The following is a 15,706-nucleotide window of genomic DNA, read 5'->3' as shown; positions in this document are numbered from 1 at the left end:
TGCAATGAAACATAGTTACCATGCATATAAATGCTACTTAATAGCTGTTTAACTAGAGGTTTTATTCTTATTTGGGGCCTTCTCTTAAATCCCATGGCTTCTAATTTTAGATATTGCAGATCTTTGGCATAGAATTTGAATACAATTGGGAAAGAGGAAGAGAGTTGCGCAGATTTGGGTGTTGTGAGCCAGAGGAAACCACTCAAATGCCAGGCCAGTGTGAAATTGTCCCTGACTTGTTCTAAGTAAGAGTAGGGTTGGGGATAAACTGTGTGTCTTTCTGTAAGGAATACATGGAGGACACATCTCCAGAAACCAGAATCTGTTCCCGTTCCTCCCTTTCCAAAGATGGGCAGACCTGAGTCAGGTGCTAGTTACAAGGCGCTTAAGTTTTGTCTCTGTGTCAGATTGAGGAATCCGTGCGGAGCATGGTGATGCGCTATGGAAGTCGGCTGTGGAAGCTGCGTGTCCTCCAGGCAGAACTGAAAATCAACATTCGCCTGACTCCAACTGGAAAAGCAATTCCCATCCGCCTCTTCCTGACGAATGAGTCTGGCTATTACTTGGACATCAGCCTGTACAAGGAAGTGACTGATTCCAGGACAGCACAGGTACAGTAGTTAAGCAGGCTCCTCAAAATTTTGACTTGGTTCCCCCAGAGAAAAGCCACTTGTCCTTGTTAAAGAAAGACCCAAATTCACAAATCCATTGTTCCACCTAGTGGGAGTTATCCTTGCTCAGCTTAAATGGTTGCATGAACTTGAAACACTTTGTTTGCCTCATAAGCAAGTGCCTCTGTCGTAATCCTGAATGTTTTGAAACCCTTAACCTTTGCTCACGAGTTGGGGAGCCCTAACAGGTGCCAAGTGAACGTGACTCCAGAGTAATCGTGCAATTTAGGGTTCTTGGGCTACTTGAACAGTTTTGTCTTCTCTGATCTGATTTGTCCTTGTTCCTGTTTTCAGCCTAGTTAGACCACTCATTGGCAAGGAAGGGAAGGAGAATTGTTGAAATAGGAAATATCTCAAAGAAAGAAATTTCAACACAATATAATAATAGCTTGAGCAAGATCAAGCAGAGATTTTATCTTGTTTACCCTTTGTTCTACTTATACATGTTGTCTTGCCTTCAAAGAGTTCAGAGTATCATATATCTATAAAAAAGCAAAGTGGCAAACTTTAACCTATTTTTTCAGGTAGAAGAATTTAGAATGTGAAAATGAAAAGTGACTTTCAAAGTAGATTGGTTCTATGATAACAGAGAATTCCCTTTTAATCTGTTTGATCACCTTAGTTTCTAAATCTTTGGGCCATTGGCTATGGTACAGGATTTAGATTCGCTCACCATTATTCACATCTTTTTAAGAACTGGGATGTTAATTTTAGGTCTCTGGACTGAACTTGGCAAGTGCCTTTCTTCTCGTTAAAGGAGGAACTTGCTCCTTTGTATGTGTACACAAGATCTCGGTCTATTCTATATATTGGCTGATGAAAAGATTATGTGTGTCTTGTTTTTATCTACGTCCTTTTAAGTCTGGAAACGGCAGTAAGAAAAGACTTTTTTGCCAGGATTTTGAAGACAAATCTTAAAACTCTGGGTTTGGACAGTTGTCTGAGCAACCTTTCATTTTGTGCTTTGATTCCCAGTTAGATGGCCAGAGAAATCTATCCTGTGAGAAGTGAACAGTTAAAACAGAAAGTGCGTGCAAGAGTGCAAGGGGTGAGCAAGAGAAAGAGTATTCAATAATTTTCGCAGCATTTGATGTTTTTCAGGACAACCTTAAAGACATTTTCAGTCAAAGCTTTCCATGGGCAGTGATATTTTTAATTAACTTCTACAGTGGCTTCAAGGCAGGTCTTTTCTTGTGAAAAATAGGATGGCCACTTGAGATTTTAATGTTTTTGATAAATATGTTTGTTCTTCATAACTACTCCCCCTGTCCTTTCTTTTATTAGAAAGCTCTGAGATTTCTCTCATGCTGGCCAGTGGTGACAGGGGCATGAGAGGCACAAATGCCTTTATTTAGGGTTTAGTAGAAGGAAATGGCAACCCACTCCAGTATTCTTGCCTGGAAAATCCCATGGACAGAGGAGTCGCGCAGGCTAGAGTCCATGGGGTCGCAGAGTCAGGCACGACTAAGTGACTTATGTTTGGCACAGCAAGTATTTGAAAAACAAATGGGCTGCTTTCTGCCTGAGGGAGCTCCCTTCTTACCATGGGTCCTGTGTATTCAGGAAGCTCTAGAGAAAGGGGTCTCCCTCAGGCTCTTCAGTTGAGATTCAGTGGCCACTGCCAAGTATGGATGCAAGAGCCCACAGCTGGAGGAGGGAGCTAACGAAAGAGTCTCTAACTCAGTTCTGGCACTCCGAAAGCCTCCTTGATGCTTATCAGCAATTTATTTTTTCCCTTTCTGTGCTCTAGTGAGTCATTACACGAATCTAAAACAACATAGGACCGTGTGTATCATTCAGTCGTTTGTTCATTAATTTAGCATTTATTGACCACTTACGATGTATCAAGCAGTAGGGATACAAAGGTAAAAAGTGATATTTCTTCTCAAGAAATTTACCCATGATGGAAGAAGACAGATAATTAGTTTCTCTGTTGTATGGTTTGATTTGTGCCATCAAAAAATAAGTCCATGGTTCTAAGGGAGCAGACTGTATAGGATCAGAGATTTTTTTCCAGGAGAAGCCCTTTTGATGGCCTCTGGTAAAAGATGTGTGATAAATATGTACATATGTTCATGAATTTGTAAAGTATATACTTTATCCATTTTTAATGACTATGGCCATGATAGCAGAAAATGGAATTAACTTAGGTAACATAGATAGATAACTGTCTAATATACATCTAATATGTATCTGTTATAATAGTTACCTATGTTATCTATCATTCAGAGACTTCCAGGGCCATCCATTGTTATCAACCTCTTGTTCAAGAATAATTTTTCATTCTTTCTGTCAACAAGAAGCAAGGTTGACTGGCTTGAGTTTCATTTTATTTAACTTTCCTTGTATAGTCTTTGTGGTATTAGCTATCCTGAGCACTGATGTCAGGCAGTCAGAGTAGGGAGATTTGAGTAATCCATTACGTAAGTCCATTGATTTCTAATGTTCAGTGTAAGAGAGAAATACACATTTCAAAATCATCTTTATTGAGATAGAACTTAGACGTAATAAAAGGCACTCATTTTATGTGTGCAGTTTAATTCATCCTCAAATTGCACACACCTGTGACCACTATCCCAGTCATGATAGAGACCACTTGACACCCTCAAAAATTCCCTTGTTCTCCTTTGCAGTCAAAGGTAAGGGCACCCTTCTCAGCCCTAGCCACCCAGAAATCTGCTTTCTAGTTTTACAGAGTAATTTTTGCCTGTCCTGGAATATCAGATAATTGAAGTTAGACAATATGTGCTATTTTGTGTCTTGCTTCTTTTGGTAAACGTAGTGTTTTTGAGAATCATCCTTGTTGTATGAATCATGGGTGTGCTCCTTTTTGTTGCTGAGTAGTGTTCCATTTTATGGATATACCAAAATTTTTATATTCATCAACCTGTTGATGGGCATCCAAGGTTTTATTTTTCGATTTGGGCTATTGTGAGTAAAGCTGCTGTGAACATTGATTTCCAAATATTTGTGTAGATTTGTTCTCATTTGAGTAAATCTATGAGTACAATTATTGGGGCGTAGTAAGTGTAAGTTTAATTTAACCACGTTAAATTCCCACCAGCAGTGAAAGTATCCAGAGCGCTTTCTCCAACCTGCTTTCTCAGTCCACACAGTTATGCTGCTTGAGTGACCTTCAAGCAAAAAGTTCTGACTTTATTCCAGACCTTGCAAAAACTGTACCTGTAGGTCTTGTCTTTCCTAATAGACAGGAATGTATTGGATTGGCCAAAAAGTTTATTTGGATTTTCCATAGGATCTTATATAAAAACCCAAGCAAACTTTTTGGCCAACCCAACAGTTTTAAGAACCTATTGCTTTTGCGCTCTCTCTCTTTTTTTTTTTCCCCTTATTTTGACTTGGGTTATCTCCTCGAAGTCCAGTTTTTACATACTTATACCCTAGCCTCACTTAACACTTCAGATCTCTTGAAACATTTCTATTTCTGCCTGCCACATTACTAAGACATTGCTAATTCTACCTCCCACCTGGGGACTTTCATCATTAGCTCTGTGGAAGAGGATTGGGAGCTCGATTCTGTGGGTCTTTAAGCAGTCCACAACAGAGTGTACCCAGAATAGGACCTGATTGACAAGTAAGTAGAACACGTCTGTTCCTTTTGATCTAAAGGGCTAACGATTTACTTACTTGAACTGTATCCAGGATTTAGGAGAATACCTCATTCTCTCCTGGTGCCAGTTTAGCAGGCCTGCAAGTCTGTTCATTAATGGTAGACTTAAGCTTATATATTTTAGGCCCGAAGAGATAGGTGGGTATACACACATACCCTCATTTCCCAGTCTCCATTTGTATTCACTGCACTGGGTATCTGTGTTTTATGTATTCATGCATAAAGTGCCTAGCTTAGTGTCATACAACCTCTGGGCACTCAATAAATATTAATTGAATTGAAATAATGGTATCCCTTATAAATATTCATAAGCAAATAAAACTATCTAAATATATGAAATATGAGGTACTCTTCTAGAAATATTTGAGTTAAAATGATTAAAAACTGGTGTGGTGATTTTATAATGTGACAAATATAGGTATTGCAGGAGCTATTCACTAGTTGTAGACACAGTATACTGGGGGAAATATATATGTATGTGTATTATATTTAATAAAATATATATACGTTTTACTAAAGGCTCTGTCTTACGAGCTCACAAGAATCAGCTAGCTAGATGGATGGGTAAAATCTACTTGTGCCAAATCTTTGAAGGCTTTGTGTAGCTAATTGTACTTATGAAGTATCTTCTGAGCCAGTAGACTGTAAAGTATAGGTGACCTGGTAGAGCTTTGACCTGGCCTTCTATCTCTGAAGATAGAACAGAGTTCTCTTTGGTGCATAGCTGTTCCTCAACTTAAATACCAAGACTGCTTAGTTGGTTAGTTGACCTTCGTTTCTGAATATGGAATTCAAGTCATTTTGACAGGCAAGCATTATTAGTCTGTCTCTGAAACATGAAATTTACTCTGCTGCTTTCTCGTTGATTTCCACTAATTCAAAAGTGAGAGAAGGAGCATGTGATTTGTGGTTGGTTACATACCATTTTTTGGAGTTGGTTAATCTGTAGAGGTGAGAGTACCATGTACCCAGTGTTAAGAGGTGTATCTTAGCTATTCAACTCACCAAAAATGTGTTTCAAGAAATAACATTTGTGAAAAAAAGTCCCTCTAGGCAACTCATGTGATTTTTTTTTTCTCTTGTCTTTTAATTCCCCATGCCATCCTCTTTTTCTTGCAGATCATGTTTCAGGCATATGGAGACAAACAGGGACCATTACATGGAATGTTAATCAATACTCCGTACGTGACCAAAGACCTGCTTCAATCCAAGAGGTTCCAGGCACAGTCCTTAGGGACAACATACATATATGACATCCCAGAAATGTTTCGGCAGGTAAAGGTGGCTGCCTGGGGGCGGGGGCTCTGACGTGTGCCCAAGAGACAAGCTTTTTCCTGAATTTTCATCAGATACAGCTTACACTGAAATAGGACACTTTCAAAAGGCAGGAATTGTCTTGACTCTGTTCTCACTTCTTTCTCTTCTGGGGTTGTGACTGCTAGCTCAAATGGTGGATGGTTCTTTATGAATGAACAGGAAGAATGTTGAGGTTAGACGCCTCTGTTGCATAGAAAAGAGTAACTGAGACTGTGCACATCTGATGGTAGTTTATGATGACCTCTGTGAGGAGTTACATTCAGGTGTCTATTTCCAAAGCCTATATTCAAGTCAAAAAGAGGTTTGAGATTCTGGTTCTCATTTTCCAAGATAACCCAGGTCTCTAACTGATAGCTTAGGTTAATATGATGAGAATCAGAATATAACATATACAAATGGATATAGAGTGCATGGTACACAGTTTAAGGTATCAGTTCTTTTGTGGGAGATTTATTACAGTGGAATAAAAACTAGTGTGAGAAAATACGACATTATGAATCTCATCCTCCGTATGAAAATAAATTCCTTTGATCTGTATGGTGAATCATGTCTAGGCTGCAGATTTTTCGTCCATCAATAGAAGGCAAGAAAAGTGTATCACCAGCAGAAAATGCAACAGATAAAGAAGAAGGTATCAAAAGAATACTGAATTTGTCCTTAAAAAAAAAAAATCTATGAATATAGAATTTTCCCAAGTCTTCTAGTCAAAAACACCAGCGTTACCACATTTGAATTTTAATAAAGTGATATATGTGGTCTTAGTAAATAGTCTATTTGTAATTCCTGTATTATTCAGAAATAGGAGATTTCCATTATGTAGCCATTTGTTTACAAGGTCTCTCTCTCGACACATTTCTGTCTTCATTCCGTATTACTAGTATTGTCAGCCTATAAGTTGAGTGTCGAGTCTGTTCCCTAGTGCTGGCGCCATAAACAGAAATCACTTTCTATATAATTTATCCTATAGAATAGACATAAGCACAGTGATTTGGACTTGTAGGTATGAATGAGTCACCTTGGTTTTAAATGTTGCTCTGAGTCACGCAGAAAATACAACCAAACTAGTTCCCACTTCATGCCGCATTCGTTTTGGTAATATGAAATTTGAAATGGACATCAGAATGGTTTAAAAATGATGTGTGTCTCTGTCCTCTCATATTTGAGCAGACTTGATCTGTACATGTACGAACAATCATCCACCTCTAGTGCGCTAATTCCCATGTATGGGCCTGTAGCTTTGAAAATATACCAGAGCATGCATCCCCTGAACCTCTAGTAGAAACTCTGTTCTTGTGTTCTTGGGTTTGCTTTGTATTAGCTGAGTGTCAGTCAGTTTCCTGGTTATTCTTCTATGGCCAAGTTTCTCTAGGATTTTTCTTCCTTTTTTAAAGAGGTATTGCTGCTACTTTAGTTTTTTATTTTAATTTTCCCAGGACATTGTTAGGTCCATTGTGTTTGTTAATGGCCTCCTACTGATTCATGATCCCTCAGTATGTTTTAATGTTATTGGCAAAGCATCTAATTTGGGGCATGTAAAAAACGTTATGTGAAAAATAACTACAAGTCTATTTTAATGGAGAATGAGAATTCTAGAATTTGGTCTAACATTGAGATGCTCAATAGAATGCTTGGAAAAAAAAAAAGAGCAAAACTAAATTGACCATGTTTTCATATTTATTTTGTCCATGTTGAAATGCTGATTGTTACTGATTAGTCAAACTTTTCTCCTCCTTTAGTCCCTGATCAAACTCTGGGAATCTATGTCCTCTCAAGCATTCCTTCCACCGCCCCCTCTGCCTTCAGACATACTGACGTACACTGAGCTCGTGTTGGATGATCAAGGTCAACTGGTTCACATGAACAGGCTTCCAGGAGGAAATGAGGCAAGTCCTGAAGGTTCCCCTCCCCACTATCTCTGTGCCCACTAATACCAACTATCTATGGAGGTGGTCATTAAACAGTATTAAATAAGATCTGCGTGGCCTAGGCAGCACTGGTAGAAGTAGTCTAGTCTTACTGAAGTAGAAGCTGTAGTCCTCTTGGCAGGATTCTTTAGCCAGAGAACACAGACTGGACAGCAAGGACTGTCCTTAATTGTTTAGGTGTGATAATAAGATTACATTTTTTTAAACAGTATTACAATTTTGCTTTATAAAAAAGAGTATTGTCTTCTGTTAGAGATGCCTACTAAAATAGTTACTGATGAAATGAGCTAATGTCTAGGAGTTGCTTCAAACGTATGTAGGGATGTGCGTGTGGGAGTGCAGGTGAGACAAGACTGCTCATGAGTTGTTAATTGAAGCTAGGTGATAGGTACACAGGAATAGGTTCTTTTCTCTATTTTTGTACATGTTTGAGATTCTGAGATTTTTCTACGATAAAAGCCTTTAAATATTTCTTGACGTTTTTTCTTATTTGGATCCTTACTGGTGTATGGTTTTTAGTATGTTCTTCCTGCTCAGGTAATTTTATCTAGTGCTGTTGTGAGCATGAGAGATATTTTCTTCATAAAAGGGCTCCATCAGAACCAGGAGTTTAAACATCAAAGGAGGTAACAGAGAACCCGTGACTCATGTGTTTTTGGCTTTAGATCACTTTTTCCTCTAGAACACTGGTAATAATGATGTAAAGTCATATTCTGCCCCATGCATTGAGATTCTTCCTGATTCTAACTATACTTCCAAAGTACAGTTATAACAACAATGATAACACTAGTAATAAGCCTAAAATGAGATATGTTTTTATTTTAACCTTAGAAATCATCCCTGGATAAAACTGGTCCCTTAGAAGGAGTAATCTCTACCTGAGTGTTCACCATAAACAGACTGGGTAGACCTTTGGAGATAAATGCAATTATTTCCCGTTTTATTCAATATCTTTTTTTTTTCCAAAAAATTTTGCTTAACGTACAAGGTGCATGATTATTTATTAAGTATACCGGGGCTGCCAAATTTAGATTGTTTGGTATTAAGATGGATGCAAGCATTGGACCCAATTGGACTTGTAGGAGTTCTAATCTAATGCCTCAGCAGATAGCAAAAGTGAGAGGCTAGGGAGGCAGGATGTATTAAATTTTGACAAGAGTAGGTATATGTGTACTTGTTAACACAGAAAGTTGCAGCAGAGGTTTATGCCACTGTGTGTAGCATCTACTTAGTGAAGCCCTCAGCAGAAAGAAAAGCCTCATTGTGCTAGACTTAAATTCTGATTCACTGAACAGTATCGTCTTCAGGAATGGAAGGCACCCTTGTGAACATGGGACTGAGAGAAAAACGCTTTTAACTAATGTAATTAAAACACAAAATGAGGTTTTTGGCCACGTGAAAGCTAGCTGCAGCACCGTATAAAACCTCTTGCCACGATCTTTCTGTCCTGCTTTCTCTCTGCTCTCATTCTGTGTTTGAGCGAGTGGAGACTGGGGGAATAGTGAAGTCCCAGAGGGACAGAGCTCTGTTCTTGCTGAAATTACAAGCACAGAGCTGCCTGGGCATGAACATGTAGTGTTTACTCTGCCAGTATGAATACAAATAGTCTTATTATACGGGACTCTGTACCCAAAGACACACACACACACACACATACACACACACACACACACACACACACACACACACGAATAAAAAAAATTTAAAGGTTTTTTTTTAACCCTTTAAAGACTCAACAAACCTTGATGGAAAAGGGCTGTCTTCACGGCACAGGACTATGGCTATGAGCAGTAGACCATGTGTTTTCCTTTGCTCAGTGCTTTAATAATAATTTTGAAATCTAGAAATTGAATCATACTAAAATTCTTTTCTTTTTGCTTTTCGTCAGTTTTGACTTTCATCTCATCCTACTCTTCTCCCTTCTCGTTGCCGTTTTCTTTGTCCTCTTTTCCTTTCCATCGAATGACCAAGTAGGATGGAAACTGAACATTAGCTTGCTGTTTGAGTCCTTGAGCTCTGGAGGGGTGAGCAGTTAGTGACTAATGCCCGGCATGGCTGGTGAAGTCAGTCAGTGGCCAGCACTAGATTATAGGGCCCCCACATGACAGGAATGAGGTCGGGGTTATTAGTATCAGACTCTGTGACCGAGAGCTGGGACATACAATGGAGCATGTCCACTGAGAGACCGACCGGTCTGAAGATGGAGTTTCAGCAGTCAGAACCCAGAGGGACAGCCTTGCCTAAGAGGCAAGAGGGTGGCAGGGGGATGTATTTCCTTGTGCTGAGCCCAGTTTTATCAGGGCAAGTTGACTTTCAGCAATTGCCATTTAATTTTCTTTGGCCAAAGAGACAAGTTTGTCATGAGCTTGGCGCTCTACATATTATCCCAAGAATAATGTGAGGGGAAGGAAAAGCACTCATGCTGATGAGATCGGGAGCAAATCGGTCCAGTCGCAAAGAGAATGGGCATCTGAATGGAGCCTTGAGAAATAGTTTTATTAAAGACAGGGATAAAAAAAATGACCTGTTAATGTTCCAAGAGCCAAGGCACGATGTAAAAGCATCGATGCTACATAGACATTAAATCATCATAATTGGTGTTCTCCAAAGGTGGCAGCTCCACCGGGTCATCATGGTGGGTGATACTGCGTTACCTTGAAGGACTGGAGTTTCTGGGTTTCAAAGCCAGCCCACGGATATAAGGCATACAAGTAAAACAAGAGATTCCTGCAGAGTTTCCCCATGAATTGAGATGCTTCTCCCCATAATCAAAGGCAGAAAGCCTGCACTTAGCAGACCATCGGCTAGGTGGGTAGCCAGTCTTTCTCCCCTATTTTTTTTTTTACTTTTTCCAGGACAGTAAATAGGTAAAATGGTGATGGGACCAGAACTTGGAACAATTCAGTTCCATTTAGTTTTAGGGAACTTGTTTGCCATTTGAGGAAGAATATTGGCTGTTTCAGCGGAGATGTGACCTGCATTTCGAACACTGTGGCTGTGTTAAAAGCAAGAGAAAGAGAGCTTTTTTGAGGTGGTGTTAGCTGCTGTCTCTTTTCTGTTTTCCTAGTTGTCCCTTTCCCATCGAGAGATGTAACTGAAGGAATGCCACCTTATGCATGATGAAAGCTATAGGAGAATACATTTTTCTCATTGTCAGATTTTGAATGGCATTACGTTTAGTATGAATTTAGAGTAGGAATAAAAAAGATGTAGACCAAATCTGTGAATTGTGTTCCTTGGAAATAGCTCCAAAGATGAGCTGTCTAGGATTTTTTTTTTCCCTAATAGTTTCAAGTAAAGAGGAAAATTGAGGAAAATGTGATTGCAACATAGACTAAACTGATTTCACGCTCCTGTGATGGGCACTGTATGTAAATACGCAGCTGGATGAATGTGTACTGTTGAACCTGGATACAAAAGAAGTCACCACGTCTCAATTTGGGGGGAATTGTTTTCTTTTTCCTGCCAGTTTGCTAATCCGTTTGGATCATTTGGTAGAAGCTGTAATTGCAGGTGGGAACATTTTGAGTAACAGTTCACAATCCAAGGCAGCTGCTTTTCACACCAAATCCTGTTATTAAAAGGCTCAGGCTAAGATCAAGCCAACGGCTGATAACCGACTTGACGGAGAACAGCTTAACTTTGCCCGGAAGGACAAAGAAAGCACTGGCCTTCTTGAAACTGAGTTCTTACTTATTCTGAAGTGTTATTAGCATCCTTTTATTAAATGTCCTTAAAACTGCTCTGTGAACTACGTGATGAATCTCCAAAACCAGGCAATGATGAAAGATAGGATAGACAGGTACCTTTTATAGCAAAAATTAGTGTGGATAGAAATGAGGGCCTTGTTTTCCTTACTGTTTCAGAACACAGGCTTTTAAACAATATGAATCCATCCCTTCCCTCTCATTGCTCCTGTCATAATGAAAAATGGTGATAAGAAGATGCTGTGTTTAGAAGCAGTTATAATAATTAGGTTTAGGATGTGTACTCTGAAAAGGATTGGTAGTTAGAGACTGGAATTCTTGCATGGCACTTCATTATTTCCTTAAACTTTTTTCTGGGGGTTAAGTGTGTTCCAAATTGAATGCAATTTAATGGTCACCTCCACATACACACTACCAGGCTTAAAATTGTAGTGGCTCCAAGACTTTGTTTTTTCAGATGGGCACTAGGTGTCAGGGTTTTTCCTTCTCAGCAGTCTAGCATTCAGATGAGCCTCTTGAATTGTCCTGCTATGGAAGGCAAATCTAGTGATATCCTTCTCTTTTTTTCAGTTGGTCTGGTGGGCTTTACCTCATTTTCCTAGAACGTGCCGTTGCGTTTTTAACCCTTTGGGTGGAGATCTGTTGAATCTTATATCATGACTGCACATTTTCACGGGAAACATTTTTTTTAGGGGATGATTGAAGAGGGAAAAAAGTAGTATAAATTAAAGTTGAAAGGCTAGCTGCCATTCTGACTGGTATCTTGGTTTCAGCTCTGCTTTATATGCTGAGAAATGAAATGGTGCCGATTAGGAGTTCAGTTCTAAAATTGCTCAGCCCAGCCCACATTTAGTTGTCATGTAATTGTTGGCAAAGCACTGTTGTCCAGTTCTACCAAAGTATAAGCATCTCTTTGATTTTTTTCTTTTAACTACAAAATATTGCAAGCTTATAGAAAAACTGGAAGAGAGATATGATAAATATCCCTGCATGTATTGACTAGCTTAAACAAATCTTACCATTTTGACCCTGCGCCTCACTGATTTTTTGCCATAGTCCTTTGAAATCTCTCATTTGAGTATAAAAACAAAAATAAAATGTAGGAGTTGGATAAGGAAGTTGGTAAGCTTATATAAGTCTGAAAGATTGGGAGAAATTAATTAGTAGATCCATTTTGACAGTTCTTAGGCTAGACCTCTTAACCCAAAGGACCTCTTATTTTAGAAAAAAGACCATAACCTTCTATCTTAATTCACTTGGTTGACATTTTCCATACCCTCAAAGGAATTGCTTGGGCTTTCCTGGACTCTGTTCCTAGTGGAACCCATTATCCTTTGAAACTGACTGGAGAAAGCATTTGTGGCCTTGAGTAAGGAAAGGGTTGAGTGTTTCTCATGCAAACAAAACCCAAATATTTTTCTATTTTTAACATTAGGCCTTTGCATATAGTTTTACTCGATTTAACCTCAGAATAGCTCCAGAATGGGAAGCTGATTTGAGTGTATTTTCCTGTGCTTTTGTCTTATTCCTTTGAAATCAGTTTACCTTTTCATGCTGGTTGTGGAAATTGAGTCCATATCAGTGATTTAGATATGTGTTGGAAAAGAGGAATGTTTATATTGTAGCATGCTGAAGGTGAGCTATGAAATAGACCTGAGAAAAGCAGATCTGAAAAACAGGATCATGGTCTGTGCACTGATTGTTCAAGTTATAAAAAGAGACTAATGGTCCTTGGCACCAATCTGTCCCTGAAGATAGAAGAGTGTTTGTAAGTGCTTTGAGATCCTCATCAGAAAACTATCACATTCCACTGATGACATATAAACATTCATCCTTTGCACTTATTTTTAATCAAGGACTTTAAAAAACAATTTTGAATCCTTTTAGCCTAGCAAGATAGGAATTTCAAGTATGGAAAAAGACATATTATGAAATACATGGTAAGATAGTTTTATTTAAAATTACTGTGTACATTTCTTCTTTTAGCCTCTAAGTGAGCACGTTTAGTTACAAGTCTTTGAAGTGATCTTTAGGACCAAAGTTGAGTCCCTCATGAGAAAAATAGGCTAATTTTGAAAGCTAGGTCTTCCTGCCATGGAATTACTTCTAATGAATTCCTAACCCTTTTGGGATATGTATAGTTTTCTTCCAATTCCCTCTTGATGCCTGTCATTGGAGCTGGAGAGTTCTCATTGATTCTGATTCATTTCACTAGTAGCAAAACAAGGCCCAATGAACTTGACTAACTTGGAAAATCCTGATGTATCCCTTGGCCAACCAAAGCGGCACTTGCAGAAAGGGCCCCTCTGTGCCTTTCCAAAAGTAAGTCCTGGGACTTCCCTGGTGGTCCAGTGGCTAAGATTTTACCCTCCAACGCTAGGGGCATGGGTTTGATCCCTGCTTGGGGAGTTGGGATCCCACATGCCTCCGTGGCCAAAACAACAACAACAACAAACATAGAAGCAATATTGTAATAAATTCAATAAAGACTTTTTAAAAAATGGTCCACAGCAAAGAAAATCTTAAAAAAAAAAAGCAAATCCTAAAGATAGCCTTTAAACAAAAGGGTGTACTTGCTAGCATTTTCATATATCTTAATTTTTAAGGCTTTACAGAAAAAGGCTGTGATATAGTACCCTATGACAAGTAATTTTACAGCTCCAACTAGAGGCAATAATGAGCATCAGGACAGCAACAGATGACACCAGAGGGTGAGGTGTGGTGTGGAGCATCAAGAGTTCAGCATTAGTTCACGTGCTTCATAGGTGAGGCTTCCTCAACTGTGGTAGGCCAGCTTGGTTAATTTCCCTATCAAACTGATTACTCCGGTGCCCCGTCTCTCAGTACCACTGGCTTGTATGTGCTCCACTGCCTATATTTTTTTAGATTGGTATGTGTATTAAGACATTTTGTGTACATGTGTTAAAAATCAGTGTGGTTTCATGTACATATGTAGTACAGGAAAAAATGATTCCCCTGTTTAAAATGATTACTTCTAATCTTTGGTAACATTTTTGAAGAATTAGCCTCTGAGAAGAAAGTTTTTTTGCTCTCAAAATGATATTTTTCTTATCCTTTCATCGCTTTTGAGAAGGGTTGAGGTAAGTTTGTTCAGCTATTTTTGAATTATCCAAGCATGAAAAAAAAGAGTTTTTCAGCTGTTAAGGAAATTGTTTTCAGCTCTTTTATGTGATCATATGACACTAGGCAATGGGACATGATATCCAGCAGATAATACAATATGGAAAGGCTTTGACATTATTTTCATCATGGTTTTTCTGAATGGCACAGATTAAGTCAAATATTATAATTCCTTATGGTTCAAAAATACACCTTTTAAGACCTATAGAGTATTTTCTAATATTTCATGAGGTATTTTTTTCCCATGAGGTTCTGAGTTTAAATTGCAATTATTTTGGTAGTATCAATTAAAAGTGAAGATTTAATACTCTACCCAACATACAAAAGGAAGGAGGAAAGGCAGCATTTTGTTATCTGTCTGAAAAGGAACTCCACTTCAGCTTGCTTCTCTCTGGATCTTCGTTTTTTGACCTTCACGATGCAGAGGCTGCCTACATCTGTTCTGGCTCTCATGTTCTAGGATTCCTTGTATATCTGCCCAAGGACCTTGTTGGATGGTCATCTTCCTGGCATTAGCGATAGAAGCACAAAAGTCACTGGAGGCTTTGCCAGAAACACTCAACTTTTAGATTGTCAGCATGGAAAATAAAGCTTCAGCGTCTCAGCCACAATCTAACCTGTATCTAAATCCACATAGAAAGATATTATTATAGCTGAACTCAAAAGGGTGGAGATATAAGAAAGGCAGGCAAGGCAAAGACATTCCCTTTCTGCTTGCCACGGCAAAGCTAGACTTGATGAATGCTTCTTACATCCCTGAAAACAAATTCCTGTCCCTTTCTGCCCCTTCAGATTTCTTTATAGAGCTTAACATTGTTGTTTTACTTTGTGACAACAGCAGCTTTGGAAAGCACAGGGGGGCACGTGTGCATATGTACACTTGCACATGCCGTTCACACTGATAGTACAATTAATGTGGATGTCAATTTGGGTGTTAATTTTGGGTCATGATTAGTGTTGACACTTTGTGTCAGACTAATGGCATTTATGGGCACCATCAGAATAAATGTTAATGTTATCATGTTTTTATTATCTGTTATAGTAACATTAAACCAAGGTCCTCCCAGGAGAAAAAAATACATATATGGATAGATAGATAATGCCTTTCTGTATCGCTTGTGTTACTCAGCGAGAAAATGACATCTCAGGGCAGAATCCTAATCACTGTTTGGAGCATCAGAAATAATGATCACCTCTGATCGGAGGTTGTGAATAATTCATTCGGTTTGATTTTCACGTCCTGTCCAGTGATACTTTTCAAACCAAATGTGTTTCTACAGGAAAATAATGGTCCCACTTCTTATGGAAATACTG

At 38.8% G+C, this 15,706-nt stretch overlaps 1 protein-coding gene across 2 annotated transcripts in view; it reads left to right on the top strand.

Annotated features, from left to right (window-relative positions):
- The window catches only part of ACACA (acetyl-CoA carboxylase alpha), a 214,412-nt gene that overhangs the window by 115,455 nt on the left and 83,251 nt on the right, over positions 1 to 15,706 (top strand). For both annotated transcript variants that reach the window (XM_068978814.1, XM_068978813.1), the window contains exons 37-39: positions 408 to 611; positions 5,422 to 5,577; positions 7,356 to 7,502. In XM_068978814.1, the coding sequence (XP_068834915.1) occupies positions 408 to 611; positions 5,422 to 5,577; positions 7,356 to 7,502 (507 nt within the window). The remainder of the gene's footprint in view (positions 1 to 407; positions 612 to 5,421; positions 5,578 to 7,355; positions 7,503 to 15,706) is intronic.

Source organism: Capricornis sumatraensis, chromosome 8, assembly GCF_032405125.1.
Source record: "Capricornis sumatraensis isolate serow.1 chromosome 8, serow.2, whole genome shotgun sequence".
Classification (NCBI taxonomy): domain Eukaryota; kingdom Metazoa; phylum Chordata; class Mammalia; order Artiodactyla; family Bovidae; genus Capricornis; species Capricornis sumatraensis.
This window is presented reverse-complemented; position numbering and strand designations above follow the sequence as displayed.